We start from the raw sequence: 22,932 nt of genomic DNA on the forward strand, positions 1-22,932 counted from the left end.
CAAAAAAAATCTAAGGGTTGTGCCATAACACTCCCTTGGTCTAGTTGGATCTGTATACCCACTAACCCCTACAACAGCTTCCTTAGACTCCCCCTTTCCCTAGATTAGGATATAGTAGATTATACAAATGTATCGTTGCTGACAAAAAAAAAAAAAAAACTCGAGTTCAAATGTAGTCAATCTCAAATAAAATTTTAAAAAATATTATTCTAATAAAAAATTTTAAAAGTAAATCACATAAACATAATACTCTAATAAATAATCGCGACACAGGGGATGCCTATGTAATTTTACTATTAATAAAAAATTTATTAAAAGTATAAATGATTCAACTGACTTGACAAGTATACGAATCGAATATATTTATACTCAAACTCAATTCAACACTCTGTGGAGACGGCTCAAACTTGATTCGAGACCGATCAACAACCGGCTTTGACCTAGGGAGCTAGCTCGTAGTTTGCAATCCTTGTTGACACACAATTATCCAAATCATCACATTTTGGAAAACACATTGGCCAACTAGGTGCTCAATGATTCAACATTCTCTTATAACAAGAAGCAAGAGTATGTAAGTTGATATGATTTTCTCTCGAGCACAATTTTGGAAAACCATGCAGCTACTAATATCCGAAGTACTAGATCCAGTCTCCTTCAGACTAACGTTCAATCAAAGTTTAGAGTGATGTGGATAGGATTAAATGCTCCCCTACTTTAGTCAATCATTTTTAATTATGGCAATCATGTGAACATAGTTGGAAAGGATAAGAACAGGAGTAGGATTTGAAGTATTCCTCGTGACACAGCCTCCCCTTCTACTTATCTCCATTTAGTACAAATGCAAACTACTGCAACTTGTAAAGCTACCTTTCCAAAATCTGCCACATTTATCTGTTCGATCTTATCCACAGATATAGTGAAAGAGGACTATTAAGCTATTACAGAATAAGCTAATTATGAATTAATGGTCACATGGTCTTATGCCAGCTGCTCCAATGCCTATGGAACGAACGTGCGAACTCTGTTTAATCAGTCCATGATAATTTTTGATTAATACTTTTAATTAGCATGATACCCTACATTAGTAACAAGAAACCTTCACTTTGAATAAAGATGCCATCAGTTTAACTATATTATATGAATCCCTTGAAAAAGTCTTCGCCAGAAGATTAGCTATCAAGCAAAAACTAAGGAACCATGTTTAGTTACCTGTCCGATTATAGTGCAAAATGTGGCAAGAGTAAAATGATAATGTCTTAATTGATGCTTTTTTCTCTGCTATAAATTTGATGCCATTACCAATTCATTCACATTGAAACCAAATATCAGTTGTCTTTACATTTCTTTGTATCACTCCCCCCTGCTTCCACCTCCCCAATGTTCAGGAACATTAGAGTCCAGCTTCTAACTAATTTCCAAGAGACAAAGGAGATCAAAGGCAAGTTCCCAAATTGTGATCCAAATATCAGAGCAGTAGCTAATGGTCTCTACACTGATCAACCTTCTGAACATGAAGGGAGATCAGTAGTGGCTAAGGAACCAAGATTCCATATGAAGGCTGCTGAAGATGGTGATATAAACAAGCACAAGAAGGCTGAGGCATCACTGCGAACTGTAATGTATCTCAGTTGTTGGGGTCCTAACTAAATCATGTTCTGATCTAGCTGCTTGTTATGAGCTGTTGCAACTCTGCATAAGGTGTATGAAACAACTAATATGCATATGTAAATCTTTCTTAATTTATGGCAAAAATTTAGTTTTTACCAAGTTAAGTTATGAGGCAGAATTTTTGAGACTGATCTTCAATCTAACACAGGAATAAGAGTAAAGAAACAAAAGTAGTGATCAACTTTGAGCAAGTTTTAGTAGTGAACCCTTTGACTTAATCCATAGCCAACATGGAACTTCAGTTCAGATATGAAACATGAAATAGCTAGAGATCATAAAGATGAAGTTAATCATCTTATACAACTTTCTCTTCAGATCAACAGAGACTTTTTCCAAGTAAAAACATCCATAAATATGAACTGCATACATAAGAGGACCATAGCCCAACTCTCCTCTTCAATATTCAGGTGTAGTTGCTGAGTCCATGAAAGTAGTCCTCAATCACATGGTGGTTTCATACTTCACAGACCACTGAGTTAGATTTTGTGCTCCTCAAAATCCTTTGCAAAATCGATGAAAGAATGAAGCATGTTATTATTATTTAATCCATATTCCAATTTATTGGAAGTTATCCAACGAAGAAGAGAAGCAGAATTAAGGAGTTTAGACAATGAAAATGAGTGACAATGAGCACTTTATCTGAAAAGTTGAGAGGACAAACTAATCTGTTTACCACTGTACTGGTTACTAGGTACGACACAATTACTGAAGAGAGTTTCAGATATCAATCCTCAGGAATCAGGATGTACAACCTTCATCTCAACAAGTTGATAATGATGATTCATTCCAAGAAGGGGGGGGGAAAAAGAATCAAAAAACGGGCAATTACAGCAAAGATAATGTAAGGTCTACAGAAGTAAAGGCAATTAATAGAAACTTCACAAATTTGGTATCCGATACCATCTATAGAAATTTGATTGCTCAACATGTTCTTGACAAATTTTTGCCTATATCATCATCAAATTTTGCACATTTGCTAATAAAAAAGAAAACCTTAACAAAGAAAAGGCTGAGTTTCATAGTGTAATGTAAACATTAAACAATAAAAAGCAAAAAAAAAAAAAAAAAAAGAGAAAAGTTCAAATACTCAGTACTCACCATCCTAAATAGAAGTTTTATGTGGCTAATTAGGACCCCAGCAAATGAGGTGCATAACATTCTCAGCCTTCTCTGCTTCCCTCATCTTTTTCTGATGACCCTTCTTCACTGACTCCATCTCAGAAGAAGCAGAAGCTCTTGTCACGTAAATTGAGTTGTCAGTAGCATCAGAAAGTTGTCTTGAACTATTTGGAGGCTTAATTGATGGCCCTTTACGATTCTGCTCTTTCAGTCCTTGAATTGCTCGAAAGCAAACTCTACTCATATGCCGTAAGCTCATTTCTGTCATGGGATTGATCAGTTGACCATGCAGCTCTGCACGTCAGATTGTGCCACTCTAGGTCTTTTGTTTCTTCAATTTCTTTTTTTCTTTTTTGGGTTTTTTTTCCCCATATTTTTTCTGGTTTCTAGAGTACATTAGTAGGGTTGCAACCGACTTACTAGTTGTCTTGTTGAGGAAACAAACTAAAATGTAGAGTAATTGTCCTATTTATTTGTATGTTTGGAAAGCTTCAAGAATATCGAAATGAACACCTTATACAATAGTACAAATAGGGATATGGAAAATCTTTCTTAAAACTTGAAGGAGGGTTGTAATTATTGGAAAACAAGTGAGAATAAATCAAAATATTGGAAAGTTGTACATGTTTATCACAGCGTACAAGTTCTACTGCATGAAGTACACGCTTTTAGTTCAATAGTATGTGAAGTCCCGTTTTGGGCTACTTACCCATGGATAAGACATTAAAGCCCAATCTTGCAAAACCATAGTGAATCATTGGCCAGATTGAAATTCTATAACACTTGCCCAAGTCTATCTTTGGACAATTCTTTGTGATTATTCACAGATGAAGCCCGCTGCACTATTTGGGGAAATTCGATGATGGACTTAACTATCCTGTACACTTTTTCTGAATTACTTGCTTTAAAAATATTTTTTTTTTATGAACAAGAAGAAGAGAGTTTTTTTTTTTTTTTTTTTAACTCTCCTATCTCTTCCCACTCCCAGTTGCTAGGCACAGGATTCCTGACAGCGGGGAAGATTCTGAGAAGAAGAGAATAATAGTGTAATACTACACTTAAACAAATTTTGAAAAGTCGAAGAATTTCATATTGAAATTTTCATCACTAAGAGTACTTAAATCAAATTATGCAGCTCATGAAAATAGATCCTAAGATAATTCTTGAAATCCTCTTTCAGGATCATGCTTACGGTTTGATTAAACCAAAAGGTCTGAAACTACCACAGAGAGAAAATCATTAACAGAAATTAAAGGACACCACAAAAATTCATATTGACACAAGAAAGTACAATTGAAAAACTAGTGATAATATTTTCCACCATGAAGATAACAGTAAGTTGAACATAGGGAAAATCAAGCACTTTCCCCACTATTTACCTTAACTATTCTTCTAGTTTATCTACAACTAAACTCTTTTCAAGTGATCTAAGCAATTTCCAATCTCCATCTTACATAGAAGCATAATTACCAAAGGTGCAAGAGAAAAAACAACGGTAAATTAAGCCTATATGCAAAATTCATAGATTTTAGCAGTAATATGTATACTTGTGAGCTACTTGGGACCCCAGAAGATGAGGTGCATGACATTCTCAGCCTTCTGTGCTTCTCTAAGCTTTCGTCGCTGCTGATCATTGATCAAACCATCAATTTTCTTTAGAGGCTCTCTATCACCTGCCTGAGTCCATCTTCTCTGTTTTGTGATGTTGCCGGACTCCGACCTCAACTCCACCGGAGAAGCCTTGGCTCCGGCCATCATCATGGCTCTGGAGTTATGCTCTTTCATCCCTTTTAGTGTTGCAAGACAAATCCTACTCATATGCCTCAAGCTCACAGCAAAGGTATCTTTATATACTGATTCTATTGTTCTTCTTTAATTTTCTTGCATGAAGGACTTACGGAGAGAGTGAGACATTCTTTTTGATCCGAGTTTTACGACAACGGATTGGTCGAAAGACAAGGAGGATTTAATGACTGAATTAGTGGGAGACATTTGTCTTGGCACTAAACCAATCGGCTGAAAGTGGAATGAGCATTGGTTTGAACTAGAAGCATATGGTTTTTGTTGGCTTACAAATGGTTTATTTGAAAACCATGGGGTTATGATCACATACGCTTTTCACTTGAGTCACTACTGTTCATGAAAAGATTGAATTAATGTTGATCAAATTGTACAAACAACCTAAACGAAATTGGTTCTACTAAGATCCAATTTGATCTTAGAATTAGTTGTGCTTGAATTTGTTCTAGGGTTAATATGTACTTGGCCAATATTCTTGATAATAATTAATGTGATAGTTACTCTTTTACTTTATCATATATTCCAAAGGTGATAAAATTCTTCTTTACACGTTGAACCAAAAAGTTAAATAAGGAGTCATAGTCGAGGGCCATGATTTGATCACATCTTCATATTTTGAAGATGAGAATAACCTGCACACACACTCATAACTCATAAGTGTGTATAATTAATTCTAACCATAAAAAACACTCAAAAATCAACACTTTCCACTTAAGCAATTGCACCAAACATTTGATAGGTATGCTTGTTCCTGCCGCCGCTTTCCTACACAATCAACACTATAATATGAAACTGCGTACTAGATTTGCTGTAAACCGAGTGCTACCTCAGGGACAATGTACAAAACCAGCTGCGCAAGATATGGGAGTCTTTGGACCTACTATTTTGTTCTTTTCTGCTTAAAATTTCAGTTCAAAATAGTTATGCCCTTCACTAGTCAAATATATATGTATATATATATATAATGTTCAATTCCAGTTTTGGTAGGTTACTGAATTGATTATTCTAACCTAATGCCAAGAGGAGAATTTATCTTTTCGCCATGTGTACATCTTTAATGTTTGTGTCTTTCACTTTTTTATTGTTTTTGTGTTTTTCGGTAACAATTAATTTCCTTCCTTTTTCACTTTCCTATTTATAGCAACTTTCAGTCAACTTATTGGTTTCCGCATTATGTACATTCCTATTAATTATGTCTTACTAAATATTTTTAACAATCAACTTATATTTCTTTATATATATATGCTTCTTTCTAATCATGCTTTATATTCTGATAATTTGGCTTGATTATATGTTAAAAGTTGTTATTACTAAAATTTGGATAATTCATTTCCTCTTTATTTATAATAAATGTTTGCCTGCTTCTTTTTTTTTTCACTAAAATTTGGACATTTCATTGCTGAATGCCTTATGACACTTATCCCTTCTTAAAGAAGATATTATTCTTGCTTCGGTACATACATGGGTCTAATAAACTATGTATTGGTCTCGAAATTAAATTTAGATTGAATTTTTGTTACGTTCTACTTGACCGTTAATTTTTTTTTTCTAGCAGGGGATGATGGAATATTAGGAGTCTGGAGGTGGAAGGAGGATTAAAATCCAAATCCTCTAAATCCTAAATTCTCAATCTCAACCACTAGATCAAAGCCTCCTTGGCCATCGTTAATTTGGTTAATTATCTTACTTTTATATTAAATGTTTACATAATTCAATTTAATGCTCCCACCTAATTCTCATTTTGTTTAGTATTTATATTATGTATCCTTTTCAAAATTTGGCTCATTTTAAGTTTTACGTATAGTATATCATCTTTTCCATTCTCAAACTACTTTTGAATAGTTAATCAAAATAGTAGTTTATCTATATAAATAACTATTTAAATTTTTAAAATTTGTGTTGCAATATTTAATTGTGTTGTTGAATGCAAAATAATTTGCTGTGAAACTAATATTGGCGCCGTGGAATTATCACTAGCCAAGACAGTCTCTGATTTTATGCCACATGCAAGTCCACATTTCCTCGGACGCATGCTTCTTACCTTGATTAAAGATCAGACTTTGCAAATTGAGCTACACTTCGAGATCTTTTCATCGATCAGCATGCAAAGAATAAATTGATACCTTTGTCTTTGTACCCCCAGAAAAAAAAATCCTTGAGATCTTTGTCATTGGTTACTAGGTGTTGTAGAATAGTGCCACTGAGACTGCGAAGCTGTCCGAGGAATCACTCAGGAAAGTCTTATACTTGAGCTGTTGGGTTCCCAATTACCAACTTAGTTTTGCTGATTTACTCCAGCTCGAGTTTTTTTTCACAACTTTTACTGCTACTTTTTTGCCGATCTAAGGGGGCAGGAAAGTTCTACGGAGGACCATGATCTTCACTGGACAATAGTCTTCTAGCAGACTGCTATTGATTTTGTGCACTCTTTTTCCTGTTCTCAACGAGAAAGTCCATCGGAGAACTCTATGAAAAATCCCTTGCTTTAAGGGCAGTGCACTTGTCTGCTTGGACGTCATGAAAATCAACAAAATTATGCTCTCAATTTTCAAGTCGTGTAACCAAGTATCGAGCAATTTGGCATATTTTGTATTGAACAATATTTTAAACTGTCAAAATGGTTGTGGAGTTTAATAACACTAGTGCTCTATATTAATTGACTAAAGCAATCTTGCTTCATTTCACTCGTATGGGTGCAGAAATTCAATTTGACATTAATCTGGATGAAATTATTTGACCATACTAGTAGTATAAGATACAAAAGATTGTCACGAAGAACTGGGCAAAGAAATATTCAAATATATGAAAGGGAAAAAAAGTCTTAAGGCTTTATTTGGGTGTAGGTCAATGGATCAAATGTCTTGGCCGACATTCTAAATCCAAGATTTCTCAGAAAAATTTTGCCTGTGGGTGCATATGCATCCGTCTAGACCGATGGTAATTTAGTTCCCCAAGTCTCCCTTGACGCCTTTGGGTCCCTCCTCTCACTAGCATAAAGTAGGTGTATGTATATATAGATTATAATCTATCGTATCCAACAAAGAAAAAATAAAGGAGAAAAAAAAGTGCTGATATATGCTCGGATTCGTCTAATCATCTATGTACAAACTATAACACATGATTGAATGCACTTAAGTTGAAAGTCTATACAATTAGTTAAAAAAAAAAGGTGTATGTTCATTAAAATCATGTAGAGGCATACAAAATATATAAATATACTTTCTCCCTGTTAGTTTTTTTTTCTATTTTGGTCCAATTGGTCCCATACTTGGACCCTATCCAAACAAGACAAATAGCCAACAGGTTCTTCACCATTTGCAGGATTATTGCATCCCCTTGTCTGGGTACAATGGATCTATGACTATGAGAAGCCATACCAAAACCTTATCTTCACTGTCTTATCATGGTTAATATGGCCTTTCATGAACTAATGTTCAAATACAGGGCAAAATAGTCTATAGAAGTTTAAGACACAGCCCCCTCAGCCCCAGGTTTTTGCTAGTTGCTAAAACATTATCCATCAGTCCATGCTCTTCAATCTTCACATGAAAGGATTTATATAAATACATGACTCAGCATTACAGCATTCCAACATCTTCAGAACCATATTTGAACTTGTCTTCTCAGAAGTCTCACTTCTTGAAGAGAACTTGTCTTATATTGTATTTTCAGCAAAAATCTCAAAAGTATCCTCTGAAGTTCAGCACTTAGATATTAGATAAACAAGAAAATGAGTTCAACAAGCAGGGCTTGGATAGCAGCACTGGGTGTGGGAGCAGTCCAGGCAATGAGATATCAGGGATTGTTCAGGTGGAATCACACCATAAGGTCAATCCACCTGCATGCCAAGAACAACCTCAGGTCCTTGTCTCAATCCAAGCAGCTTTCTTCTTCTGCATTTGTCTCATCAAGGAATAAAGCTGAAGATCAAGAAAAACTAAAGGAGGCTGAAGATTCATTGAGGAAAGTCATGTACTTGAGCTGCTGGGGACCAAATTGATTGAGCCCTCCAAAAGTAGTACTAGTTTGTAGTTGTTAGATATAGGAGGTGATGTAAAGTTGAAGATTTTGGTAATATTCTGGCTAAAAAAATTGTAAATTCTAATATTTAAGGCCTGCTATGCCAAATGAATTGGAATAGAAAATTCATGCCTTTTTTCAAATATAATCTCTGTTAATTTTTCTCAACTAAATATATTGCATTAGCCATTGGAATCTTGCGGAACGCAGAGTGGGAGAACCAACAAAGTGGACCAGTCGAGGCAGCCATACTTCCAAAATTCATTTATTTTCCTTTTCAAGAAATGCTTATTTTCATATATGTCCTTAAAATAATAACAAATATAGTCCTTTTCACCAAAATTTTCTCAAAAATATAATAATTAAGCTCCAAAAGCGAACCCCCTACTCCAAAATGAGCGGTATAGAAGCAAATGAATTTTTCCGATGTTCTTTTTTTTTTTTTTTTTGAAAGAATTGCTATGTTGTTGAAGGAATTAAGCTCCAAAAGAGAACCCCTATCTCAGTGTTTGGGTACCTATGACAACTAACAAGTTACAAAACCATGTGCTTATTGTCATTGTCAACTATAACTAATGTGTTTATTTTTATTTGTTAAGTATCATAACATACTTAAAGAAGCACTCAAGACTATTTCTTGTACATGGAAGTCTATGGTGGCAATTCTCTTAAAATTGACCCAACATAACCACACAGATGCTGCTCTGTTGTTGAGTGTTCTTTCTCCATTTTAGATTTTTCCCTTCAGTTTTTAAACATTTTTCTACCCAACCCTCCCTCCCCCCCCCTCCCCATTTAGTCTGTGGATTCGGAGTTTCTGCACTCACCAATATCAATTACAGTACACAATGTAGACACTATCACAATAAATATAGGCATTAACATATTAAATATAGATACCAAGGGTGCGTTTGATAAAACTGACAATCTAAAACCTGAATCCATTAAGTTATTGAATTGTTAAATATTAAATATAATACATTTGAGTCTATATTACATTTAGTGATAAGTAAATAACTTATTATTTAATTTTCGGGGCAAGTTTTGCCTAGAAGATTCAGTACAACTTAATTAATTCAGATGTTTAATTTTTAGTTATCAAACGCGTCTGAACATATTAAGATCTGAATTTATTAAGTTTAAGTGCTGAATTGGGTTATCAAACAAGGCCTAAGTTAGTAACAAGCAAATCATAAAAAATTTTAGTGTTGATTGAAATTTGTGTTGCAAAATTAATCCCACATCCAAATTCAAATTAAACCAATATGGGCTAGCAATAGCATGGTGCTATTGATTAACAATTGTAGAAGTCCAATTTCCTAATTGTAGCATAGATGTCCACCTTAGACTTCTCCCTCCTGACTGTAAATAGAATAGAATTCTCGTCCCAGAGAAAATCATAAACGTACACTGGATATATACTTTGCTAACCAAGTATGAATAAAATATACATAAAAATGAAGTTGCATTCAAATGAAATTAGTCTTCTACACACGTGACATGGGTGCGAATAATCAGTATTCTAATAATTTATTACCCTCTCAATGCTAAGTGAAGAAGAAGATAGCATTGGATCACCAAAAAAAAAAAAATTACAATTTCTTCTTTTCTTTGCATTGTTTGGTAAAATAGGGAAATAAATAATTCAAAAATAGCCCACTTTACATGTGGATTACCACACCCTCCAAAGCCGGAAAATGCCACAGCCCACCATAAAAAAAATCCCTGTAGCTGTTTTTGGATTTGTTTTTGGAAGGTTTTTGGTTTGCAACAATGCATTTACACAAACACACAGAAACTCTAGAGATGACAGAATATAAATATGACTTAACATCCCAATAGCTTCTGCATCAAACACTCCTGAAAAATCAATCTGAAAACATCTCTAGACTCTTAAACACTTCATCATCAACGAGGAATTAATCTTTCAGTTCTGCTACCTTCTTGCTGAAGATGAGTTCAACAAGCAGGGAATGGATAGCAGCAGTAAGTGTAGGAGCAGTGGAGGCAATGAAAGATCAGGGATTGAGTAGGTGGAACCACACAATGAGATCAATGCACCAGCTTGCCAAGAACAACCTCAGGTCTTTGTCTCAGAACAAGCAGCTCTCTCCTGCACTGGCTTCATCAAGCAGTAAAGCTAAAGATCAAGAAAAGCTAAGGAGGTCTGAAGAGTCATTCAGGAAAGTCATGTACCTGAGCTGCTGGGGACCAAATTGATCGAGCCCCACCACTAAAACTACTAGGCAGTTTGTAATTTTAAGATACATGGGGTGATGTAAAACTGGAAATTTTGGTAATTTCCTAGCTACAAAATTGTAAATTTAAAATTTGAGGCCCTTTTTTGCAATGAATTTGAATAGAAAATCCATTTCTTTGTTAAATTACGGGTTCTGTTATTATTCCTTAACTAAATTAATTGCATTAGCATCTCACGGAGCAGCAGAACTGCTTCATTTTCCTTTTCAAGAAATGCGTAAATATCCTTCAAGTAATAAGAATTATTGTCCATTTCACCAAAAATTTCTCAAATGCACGAGTAAACTCCAAAAAAGAATGTTGTTTCTTTTTTTTTCCCCCGGTTGAATCTAGAACGTTGTTGATACTTGATTGGTTAATATATAGGAGCTATCTAAACGGAGAGAAAATACTCTCATATGTAAATCCAAGACTTAGATAGACTACAGAAAGTGTTACTTCTGGCGCATACTACGTCTCCGTCCCAAAATTCTAACAAGACAAATGGCCATTGGCCAACAGCTTCTTTGTAATTCCAAGTTGCTATCGCACTGTCTGGGTACAGTGCACCTATTACAACTAACTAGTTATAAAACCGGGTGCTCATTCATTGTCAACCATGTACAGCTAGTTTTGTTATGTTCACTCCCATAGATGTGATTAACTACCGCATTACAGGGGAAGCATTACAATGATGTATTTAGCCCAACTCGGGTAGCTCGAGTGATTTCGTTGCTCCTCTTTAGAATATGGCGACCACGGTTTGAGTCCCGAGGAAATCGTGTTCGAAAGGAACGGGTCTCTCTTCTCGGGTCACAGGAGGAGTAGTAGGGCCGAAGGCCCGGATACCCCTAGATCAGAAAAAAAAAATTACAATGATGTATTTATCTGATTTGGAGGTTCGCTCTCCAACTCTTTTGCAATGGAGTATTGTGCTTCCTTTCTTTATAAAATTCAGAGCACAGTAATGCATTTATCTGAATTGGAGGTTTGCTCTCCAACTCTTATACAAATCCAGTTAGGCTCATCCTCTCTCTTATAGTGTAGCAGCAGTCTTCATCGTTGTATCCAAAATTAATCTCTTTTATTCAAATTCAAATTAACCTGATATGCTCCATCGATTGCTTGCTTGGTGCTATTGATCTGATAATTGCAGGAAACAAGTCCCCTATTTTGTACAATGAAAGTGTGATAGAGACGTCAATCGTAAACTTTTCCATCCTAATTATAGACAGGATTGTAGTCATCCAAGAGAAAATCTCAAATATACATTGAATATGTTTGCTTATTGATTATGAACAAAACAAATAAAAGTAAAGTTGTATCTGAATGGAATTAGCCTTTTGTATATGTGACATGGGTACAAGTAATCAATAACTCCTAATGATTGATTACCCTCTCAATGCTAAGTCAAGAAGAAGATAGTTTAGATAGAGTATTATTTGAAATAATTATTATAGCATTTTTTATGATGTGCACATGAGATTAAAAAATAGTTGAAAACATTAACAATTATGGTTAAAAAATATATTTATGATGCTAACAAAATAATATTTAGGTATAATTTCAGAAACCTTCCTTGGGGTTTTTGACAATTACACATAAATACTCTCCAATATCAAAAATTACAGTGCCCTCCCCTTAATTGACATATTTGATAACAAATTAAGTCCATGTTAGAAAAAGTACTCTTAAAGTAATGAATCAGTTTTGTCAAACAATTATATTTCAAGTTTGCCCTCATTGAATCTTAAAGAAAATAAGTTAAAATTTTGGGCAAGAAAAATGGCAATAAAAAAAGGAAGAAAAATTGGCACCAAGTTCATCCGCTAAGGACATGAAATTAACATTAAACAAATCAGCATTTTGGACAGCAAAGTCCTACAAGAATTGATGGTACTTTGTGGACAATATATAGCATAAAATGCTAGTGAATGAGCACAAAAAAAAAAAAGAGGCCAATTTCAACTGAATACAAAGGCAATGAAAGAAACATGTCTTCATCAAACTATCGTCGGAGCTCATTTCATGCAGGCACATCATTGAGGATGAAAAATAGAAACTATAATGGGTGTGGATGGAAAGCAACAATTAAAATTTTTTAAAGCAAAAAAAAAATTCCTGGCAGGTTATATTTTGGTTGTTCTAAGTATGGCTATTTCAAGTGGTTTGATGGCAATGTAGCCAAAGAAGTGAGTAGTCGAAGACAAGAAGATCCAACACAAGTTCAAATATCAAAAAGCATTGGCAACAATGTAGTGTCACCGACCCAAATATTGATAATGATCAACATGAGTTTACTAATTATATTCATTTTCATTCAGATTGTAAAGTTCATTTGAAATATGGATATAATTGTAAGAATGTACCACAAAAAGTGTCTTGGTAGTTATATAGTGGCAGAACTAAAAGGCCATAAAACGGTGGATTTAAATTCATCTATGATATTTAGTAAGAGTTTATCTACTGTGATTCAAAATCAAAGATTCTAGATGTACAAAGCACTATAAACTAAATAAACTAAAACAAGTCTTAAATATAATAAACAACAAGGTCATACACTTCAAACTGGTTGAATACCCATAACAAGCAATCCAAGGCAAGAAAAACATGTCAACAAGGTTATACACTTAATGGCGCCAAATTGCATATAAAAATACTATACTTGGAAAACTAGTCTTTTCCCCATATTTTTAGTATTTTAGGGATTGATTTTGTGGGCTGTTGAATATGACAACCGGTCATATCAAAGTGAAAGAGGAGGGCACTGTAATTTTTTATATTGGAAGGTATTTATGTGTAATTGTCAGAAACTTCAGGGGAGGTTTCTGAAATTATCCCTAATATTTATACTATATATAAAGGGAGCCTTAAATTTGATGTAAACTTTTTTTTGTCATCTTTTAGATTTCCAGCTTCACCCTCTCGATCACTTAATTATACCACCATATTGCTAATCAACTTAACCACAAATTAACTTTCACCCCAATTATCTAAATATATATTGCCTACATAACTACCTACAAACATTGTAACCAACAAGTTAATTAAAATTCTATTAAAGAACTATTTTTTTGACAAATATTCAAAAAACTAGTAAAAGATCAAAATTTACTTGTTCATGTATGAAAATTTTATACTAAATTCTTTCATATAAAGGATCGTTCCGAAATTCCACATACATCGAGTGTGCCTTTATCGCTAATTTGAGATAATATGTGTATCCAAACATAGTAATAATTTCTTCTATTCTTTGCTTTGTTCGGTAAAATGGATTAAAAAAGCAAATGAAAAATACCCCACTCGACCTTTACAAAACCGCCCTCCCCAAAGTCAGTGGATAAATACCACAGCCCATGAGCCCACTAGAAATTTAAAAAACCATAAACTCCAAGACCACTGGAAAAGCACCCAGCCCCTGGTTTCTGCAACAACTTATTTACACAAACTTTTGAGATGACAGAATATAAATATGGCTGAACTCCCCAACAACATCAGCACCAAAGAACATCTTCTCAGAATTCAGAAAAACATCTCTAGTACTCAACCAAGCTTCAAGAGTTCCAGAAAGACTCCATCATCAACAAGGAATCTTTACAGTTTTAAAATTTATTCTTGCTGAAAATGAGTTCAACAAGCAGGGCGTGGATAGCAGCGGTGAGTGTAGGCGCAGTGGAGGCAATGAAAGATCAGGGATTGAATAGGTGGAACCACACCATGAGGTCTGTACACCAGCTTGCCAAGAACAACCTCAGGTCCCTGTCTCAGACCAAGCAGCTTTCTCCTTCTGCATTGGCTTCATCAAGCAGTAAAGCTAAAGATCAAGAAAAACTAAAGAAGTCTGAAGAATCATTAAGGAAAGTCATGTACTTGAGCTGCTGGGGACCAAATTGATTGAGCCCCCCATTAGTACTACTATTTGTAATTTTTTTTACATACATGGGGCGATGTAAAACTGGAAATTTTGGTAATTTTGTACCCACAAAATTGTAAATTTTAAAATTTATGGCATTTTTTGCCCAATGAATTGGAATAGAAAATTGATGTGTTCTTTAATGTGCAATTTCAGTTTAGCATTTCTTAATGGGGTTAACTGCATTAGCATCTCGAGGAGGTGTGATAGATTAAAATTGATTAGATTAAAATGTAGGTTAATCCAAGCCGCCTTAATTGACAAGAGAAATAAAGAGTGACAAAATTGTGGGGTCAATGTATTGGCAAACAACGCATGATTGAGTATAACACAGACGACTTCATTAAGCAGTATTATTAGTAGTTTAGGCCCGAGATATTCACCTTTTTTGTTTTGTCAAAACCCGAGGATATTCACTTGGCTTTATTGGATCCGTATTTTCTCAATGTACTTTAGGCTTCCAAAGAGGCTAATAAGATTGAGTATTGTTTAACTCATCATGCAAAAACTGCCAATCTTCTTAAAAATCTATGGAATTCATCGCCAAGTTTTGTCAAGTAAATCGTGTTGAACGATATCTACCAATCTCATTAATAAAGTTTCCTGTTTTATAAAAAAAAAAAAAAAAAAAGTATTACCATCTACTACATGGCCTCATTTTTAGACTGATTTTCAAAACTTGATTTTAGATTTTAATTTTAAAAAAATTATTTTATTGTGTTCTCAATTGCTGTTCATATTTTGATTTTGAGTTTTTTTAGCTTTAAAAAATTAAAAATTAGAAGCATCTATTTTGATATTTTTTATTTTAATTTTCCAAAATTAGTTCTTATACAATCAAAAACAGTTGGGAACAAGGCCAATAACTTGTTTGTCTATTTTTATTCAATAGGAAGGACTTATGTTCTCATTGTTAATTACTTCAAGTATTAACAATGCTTGCACTCAAGATTAAATCTCTTATACTTGAAAGTCTGTTGTGGCTAATTCTCATAGAATTAAATTAACCCATAGTAGCCATACACTTGTTCTTCTATTTTTAAGATTTTGGAATTTTCGCGTGGGTACTTAGGTGATTTTTATACACGCGCCACTTTGTACAATGACCATAACTTACAAGTTCGCCTTAAACCTTTTTTTTTTTTTTTTTGGAAGGAATTCACCTTAAACGTTTCTCTCGTAATATTTAGAATTATAGTTCTCGTCATTCTTGAGAAAATAAAAGTATACATCAAATATGTACGTTGCTAACCAATTATGAATAAAGTAAATAAAACTAAAGGTCTACTAAAATGGAAATAAGATTGCACATAACGCATTATGCAAATTTTGCCTTTTTGAATGTCTTAGAATTTTCTTCCGTCAAGAAAGCAGTGGTGAACAATTTTCAACAATCTTATTGATAAAACTCTTTTGTTATATTAAAAAAAGTTATTAAAATGGAATTAGTCCTTTGTATATTTGACTGGGGGTGCCAATTGGGATTTCGTAATCAGGTTTTAACAAATCCAAATTCGATTCACAAATGATATAGGTTTTTTGATCTTCGGGCATTCGGGTTTGAAGTTCAAATTAAAAGGTTCGATCTCAATTCTCATTGTTAAATGAGTTTCAGGTTCAAATCAGACTTGACTCAAACTCATAGTTAAATACAAAATTATATATAATATATTTATAATTATGAATCACTATAAATTTATATATAAATTATTATGTCATAGATATTTATAATTACACACACACATTCATATATGAGCCGGGTATTAGCTGTGTTCGATTCTAGCATGATTCAAATTCGATTTTACATTTAGGGTGTATTTGATAAAATTGAAATCTGAAATCTGAATCCATTAAGTTATTAAATTATTAAGTATTAAATCTAATACATTTCAATGCATATCACATTCAACGATAAGTTAATAACTTATCACTTAATTTTGGGAGCAAGTTTTAATTAGAAAATCTAATACCACTTAATTAATTCAAATGTTCAATTTTTTTTATCATCAAATAATCTGAATATATTAAGATCTGATTCCATTAAGTTTAAGGGTTGAATTTGATTATCAAATAGGGCCTTAGTTCCGGTCTAATATTAAGGCTAAACTCTATCTAGTCCAAATAAAAATTAGTCCAGCGGTTTTTTTGAGCCAAATAAGCCGAGCTCGAACTGTTCTAATCCCATTGACAACCCTATATTTGACATGGGTACGACTAATCAGTAACTCCAAATAATTTATTACCCTTTCAATGCTAAGTGAAGAAGAAGATAACAATTCCCTCTTTTCTTCTTATCTTTCAATGCTACGTAATTCCAAAATTGGCCGCTTGATTTCCTGGAAACCGTGCTCTCCAGAGCCAGTTGAGCACGCCACAGCCCTGAGCCCACAAGAACTTTAAAAAACCACACTCTCCTAGACCACTGGAAAGCTACAGAGCCCCTGGTTTTTTGCAACAATCATCATACACAAACACACACAAACTTCAGAGAATCTGTGTATATATATGACTGAACCTCCCAACAGCTCCATCACCAAACACATCTTCTTCTCAGAATTCTAAAAGCATCTGCAGCACTCAACTAAAGACTTGTATCATCAACAAGGAGTCAATCTTTCAGTTTAACTACGTTCTTGCTGAAAATGAGTTCAACAACCAGGGCATGGATAGCAGCAGTAAGTGTAGGAGCAGTGCAGGCAATGAAAGATCAGGGACTGTACAGGTGGAACCACACCATTAGGTCAATGCAGCAGCTTGCCAAGAACAACCTCAGGTCCTTGTCTCAGACCAAGCAGCTCTCTCCTGCATTGGCTTCATCAAGCATTAAAGTTAAAGATCAAGAAAAAATTAGGCAGTCTGAAGAATCATTAAGGAAAGTCATGTACTTGAGCTGTTGGGGTCCAAATTGATTGAGCCCCCCCACTAGTACTATTTAGTTTTGTAATTTTAGATATATGGGGTGATGTAAAACTGGAAATTTTGGTAATTTTCTACCTACAAAATTGTAAATTATATGATTTTAAGACATTTTTTGCAAATGTCTTTCTTTAAATATGGTCTCTATAATCACTGCTTAGTTGAATTAATTAATTGCATTAGCATCTCAATGGGTGGCAGAGTTAATGGGGTTGAGCTCAGGCAGCCATACCACCAAAATTGGTATATTTTGCTATTGAAGAAATGCGAATTTTGCTATATATCCTCCATGTCATAAAAAAAATTCTTCCCTTTCACCAAAATTTTCATGGCGACACAAGTAAACTCCAGAAGAGAACTCCTAGCCCCAGGTATGGATGCTTGCCTTTGGAATTATCAAGAATTTGCTTTCCACTGATCTCGCCAAAGAATATGTATGAGGTTTTTCTTCCTTTTTTTTTTTGGTTTAATAAAAGAGTGATACGTTATTTTTTATGCTCGACATGAAATGATAGGGAAAAAAAAAACTTTTGCACATAGATACATAGGATCGGTCCGCAATCAATACGCCCGGATAAAGGAAAAAAAAGAAGGTGAAAATTTGCAATTTTTTTTCCCTGAGAATTGCAATATTGTTTTGATATTTGAAAGGTTAATATTTAGGTGCTGTCCAAATCGAAAGCAAATACTGGCGTATGTAAATCCAAGGCTAAATTGATTAAAGATGTGTTTCTTCCTATTGTTCTTGCTTTTGGCCCATACTTGACGGTTGATACTTCCGCTCCATCCCATTTCCTAAAACGAGACAAATAGCCAACAGCTTATTTGTCATTCCAAGATCCTATCCAATTGGCTGCAAAACCGTGTGCTCGTTGTCATTGTCAACCATAACTAGCATGTCCATTTTTTCTTTTGTTCTAAAATTATCTTCTGTCCCAAAATTATCTTCGATCTCATCTGTTTGATGAGATCTGGTCCGTGTTATACACGTAACAGCTATATAAATACGAAAACAAATCAAATAGAAGGTAATTTGTGAACAGAAGATTTGAAACGTGTATTTTATATTGGATATGGAAGAGTATCTCATTGGAAGTTAAGTACTACAATAACATACTTAAAAATGCACTCAAGACTATCTCTTATACATCAAAGTCTATGGTGGGCAATTTCCATAAAATGAATCCAATATAACCACTTTTTCTTCTATTTTTAAGTGTTCTTTCTCAATTTTAGAGTTTTCCCTTCTGTACTTAAATGGATTTTTCCACCCCCACTCTACTTTGTAGGTCTAGAGATTTAATTTGTAATCACTAGTGCTAATTGCACTATATAATGTGGATAGTATCACAGTAGATACGGACACGGACTTGACCCGGACACCCCACTCCGTCGACCAAAAAAAAAAAAAAAAAAAAAAAAAAGATACGGACACGGACTTAATAGAAGTAAATCCTAAGATGATAACATACAAAATCATCTAACAAATTTTGTAATTTAATGGAATTTGTGTCCCAAAGTTAATTTTATACATCCAAATTCGCATTATATCAACGCTGGCCATGAATCACATGGTGCTATTGACCTCACAATCAAACCAAAAGCAGTTCCATGTTTTTTTGTACAATAGAGTGTAACAAAGAGATCCACCTTAGATTTTTGGGATAATTTCAAAAACCCCCACTGAGGTTTCTAACAATTTCATTGAGCTCCCCTGAGGTTTGAAAACTTACACATACCTTCCTTGATTTGATAGTTTTAGTAACAAAATCTTAAAATATCATTGACTTGATCAAATTTTTAAATGAATACCCAAATATACCTGTGTGTAATGAGTTTTAATTTATTTATCCATACAATTATAAGATTATCTAGTATAATTATAAGAAAAGGTGCCAAAATTTTTATGTTCATACCTACTATTTGATAAACAACTATAATAATAATTTTATCATTATGATAGAATATTTTTGATGGTATTTTATTATGGATTTAAATAATTCATTTAAAGTTTATGAATTTTTCGAGTAGTGGATTATCATAATTTAGTAGTGGTTTTGGGCCATTTTCTTTTGATTTATTGTTAATTTTAATACCAAAAAATAGAAAACAATGATTAGCAAAAACATTGGATTGCATAAAAAGTTAATTCATCAAAAAAATCACTAGTTCGACATTTGGTTACAATAGAAATTAGAGATAATAGTAGTAGTTCTACAATTTTATTGGCAAAAATTAAAAAAAAAGGAATAAGAAGGAAAAAGGATATAAAAATATTTTTAAAAGTCATTCTAAGTATAAACATACCAAACAAGGAAAATTCATTAAAATATTTAAGGGTAGTATTATCATTTTAAATGAAAAAGGAGGTATGTGTAATTTTTAAAATCTCAAGGAGCTAAATGAAATTGTTAAAAACCTCAAGGGAGGTTTCCAAAATTATCCCTAGATTTATCCCTCCTAATCAAAAATAGAATTCTCGTCCAAGTGAAAATAAAAAAAATATACATTGGATATGTACTTTGCTAACCAACCATCAATAAAATCTATAAAACTAAAGTTGTATTAAAATGGAATTAGTCTTTTGATATGTGACACAGGTACAAGTAATCAATAACTTCTCATAATTTATTACCGTCTAAATGTTAAGTAAAGAAGAAGAAAGTAATTAAGTTTCTCCTTTTCATTGCTTTGTTCGGTAAAATGGACAAAACAAGTCGACTTTAGTGTTTTGAAAATCGGATCGAATTGATCAGTTCGATCGATTAAATAGTGAATCAGTCATACCTCCACTCCGATTCAATCAAAAAAATCAATTAAATCGGTCAAGAACGAACAAAAATCGGAAAGTTTAACTGGTTTTTATTAAAAATTTTATTTTTTTAAAAAATAAATAGTTTAATTTTTTAAAAAAAATTAATGCTAAAATAAATAAATAAAATTTTAAATCAAGATTGTACCGATTGAATCAATTGAACAATTGAAAATTTTTCCAATTCACTCTTCAGCTCAAATTTAAAAACATTGGCCCACTTGACCTCAAGAAACCAGTGGAAAATGACACAGCCCACAAGAACCTACCAGAACATTGAAAAAAACCATACTCTCCAAGACCACTGGAAAATCACACAGCCCCTGGTATTTGCATCAATCCATTTACACAAACACACAGAAACTTTAGAGATGACAGAATATAAATATGACTGAACTTCCCAACAACTTGAGCACCAGAAAACATCACCTTCTCCTCAGAATTCTAAAAACATCTCTAGTATTCAACTAAGTGCCAGAATATCCTAAAGACTTCATCATCAACGAGGTTGTATTAGTCTTTCAGTTTAATTACATTCTTGCTAAAAATGCATTCAATGCACCAGCTTGCCAAGAAAAACCTCAGGCCCCCGTCTCAGACCAAGCAGCTTTCTTCTTCTGCATTGGCTTCATCAAGCAGTAAAGCTAAAGCTCAGGAAAAACTAAAGGGGGCTGAAGAATCATTAAGGAAAGTCATGTACTTGAGCTGCTGGGGTCTCAATTGATTGAGCCCCCCATATGGCTACTCTGTAGTTTTTATACGGTATATAGGATGACGGATATGGAAATTTTGTATCTTTTAGGATAAACAGAATTGTAGATTCTAAAATTTGAGGCCAGTTGTAATAAATAGAGCCATCAATTGAAAAAAAAATTTGAGATCTGCAATTGTCATTTTTTTTTCATATATCCTTTTTGTGTATCGGTATCTGGCCATTTCGGAAACTTGTCTTGAAAGATGGAAGGAATAAAAATCCCAAAAATGTTAACTGATGGTAAGTTAATTATGTCATTCTGTTCAACTTATTCCTGATAATAAAAGAAAAAAAGTTAAAACTAATTTGGCTAAGTATTTTTTTTGGTTATAGAAGTGTGATAAGCCCACATCAAACCTTGGCTCAACCAACTTTATTTGCCTCTATGGGCTAATGTGTTTTTTTTTTTCCTCTTGAAAGATATGGGCTAATTTTAATGACGTATGAAAGAAAAATATATATTTTTTGGTTGATCATAAAAGTACAATATGCCGACATCACCTTAACCATAGCACCTTATAAGTTGGGCTAAGAGACAGTGGCAAGGTGATTACCTGATTGTGTATCCTTTGAGAGGTGAATTGGAAATTTAAAGACTAAACATGGACACTCAAGAATTCCCCTAAGATTTTTGACAATTTCACTGAGCTCCCCTAAAGTTTGAAAAATTACACTTATCTCCCTTATTTTGATAGTTTTAGTAACAAAATCTTAAAATAATATTTTGAATAATTTTTGAATTGAATGCCCAAACATGCCCTTATGGAATGAGTTTTAATTTATTTTCCTATACAATGAGTTTTAATTTATTTTCCTATACAATTATAAGATTATTTAGTATAATTATAAGGAAAAGGTGCCAAATTTTTTATGTTCATATCTACTATTTGATAAACAACTATAATAATAATTTTATTACTATGATATGATATTTTTGATGATATTTTATTATGGATTTAGATTTATAAGATAGAAAAGAAAATATTAAAATAATTCATTTTGAGTTTATAAATTTTTGGAGTAGTGGGATTATCATAATTTGGTAGTGCTTTTGGGTCATTTTTTTTATTTATTATTAAGTTTAATACCAATAAATAGAAAATAAAAATCAGCAAAAACATTGAACTACATATAAAATTAACTCGTAAAAAAAAATCACTAGTTCGACATTTGGTTATAATAGAAACCTAGAGACAATAGTGGTAGTTCTACAGTTTTATTGATTAAAAGTTTAAAAAAAGGAAGAAGAAGGAAAAAATAATTTTAAAACTCATTCTAAGTATAAGCATACCAAATAAGAGAATTTCATTAAAATATTTAAGGGTAAAATTATTATTTTAAACGATAAGGGAAGTATGTATACTTTTTTCAACATCAAGGGAGCTCAGTAAAATTATTAGAAACTTCAGGGGAGGTTTTTGGAATTATCCCATAACTTTTTTACCAAATATTATCACACTACTACAGGAACTTTAGATAGAATATAGGAGTAGCTATTAGCCAAATACTAAGGAATAAGTTTAACAATAGATTCCCTAGGAAATCATCGTGATTTACCCATTGTCAAAGTGGGAAAGGGGCAGAAATGATTTTCAACACAATTATTCTTAAACGGTGTAACATCTTATAAATAAGTTATAATTCATTATTAACTATTTGTACAACGCAATTATTATGTATGAGCGCCATATG

The 22,932-nt window shown here is 33.3% G+C and overlaps 3 protein-coding genes and 1 long non-coding RNA gene across 4 annotated transcripts; 3 read left to right on the plus strand and 1 right to left on the minus strand.

Annotated features, from left to right (window-relative positions):
* Positions 1–1,860: 1,860 nt before the first annotated feature.
* LOC113743278 (uncharacterized) lies at positions 1,861–5,553 on the minus strand. The gene is made up of 2 exons (XR_003461068.2): positions 2,767–5,553; positions 1,861–2,168 (listed from the first exon to the last, which is right to left on the minus strand). It is a non-coding gene; the product is annotated as an uncharacterized lncRNA (long non-coding RNA).
* A 4,668-nt stretch (positions 5,554–10,221) lies between these two features.
* Positions 10,222–10,991, plus strand: LOC113743349 (uncharacterized). Its single transcript, XM_027271333.2, has one exon. It carries the CDS (start codon positions 10,561–10,563, stop codon positions 10,825–10,827), a length of 267 nt encoding a protein of 88 aa, XP_027127134.1. The 5' UTR covers positions 10,222–10,560; the 3' UTR covers positions 10,828–10,991.
* Positions 10,992–14,328: 3,337 nt separating this feature from the next.
* Positions 14,329–14,901, plus strand: LOC113688421 (uncharacterized). The gene has a single exon (XM_027206233.2). The coding sequence runs from the start codon at positions 14,470–14,472 to the stop codon at positions 14,737–14,739; it is 270 nt and encodes an 89-aa protein (XP_027062034.1). The 5' UTR covers positions 14,329–14,469; the 3' UTR covers positions 14,740–14,901.
* A 2,373-nt stretch (positions 14,902–17,274) lies between these two features.
* On the plus strand, positions 17,275–17,810 carry LOC113743627 (uncharacterized). The gene has a single exon (XM_027271673.2). The coding sequence runs from the start codon at positions 17,401–17,403 to the stop codon at positions 17,665–17,667; it is 267 nt and encodes an 88-aa protein (XP_027127474.1). The 5' UTR covers positions 17,275–17,400; the 3' UTR covers positions 17,668–17,810.
* The last annotated feature ends 5,122 nt before the right edge of the window (positions 17,811–22,932 follow it).

Source organism: Coffea arabica, chromosome 5e (assembly GCF_036785885.1).
Source record: "Coffea arabica cultivar ET-39 chromosome 5e, Coffea Arabica ET-39 HiFi, whole genome shotgun sequence".
Lineage (NCBI taxonomy): Eukaryota > Viridiplantae > Streptophyta > Magnoliopsida > Gentianales > Rubiaceae > Coffea > Coffea arabica.

Excerpts from the sequence above, each read along its gene's own strand:
- LOC113688421 (XM_027206233.2), top strand. The coding sequence starts at position 14,470 with ATGAGTTCAACAAGCAGGGCGTGGATAGCAGCGGTGAGTGTAGGCGCA.
- LOC113743349 (XM_027271333.2), top strand. The coding sequence starts at position 10,561 with ATGAGTTCAACAAGCAGGGAATGGATAGCAGCAGTAAGTGTAGGAGCA.
- LOC113743627 (XM_027271673.2), top strand. The coding sequence starts at position 17,401 with ATGAGTTCAACAACCAGGGCATGGATAGCAGCAGTAAGTGTAGGAGCA.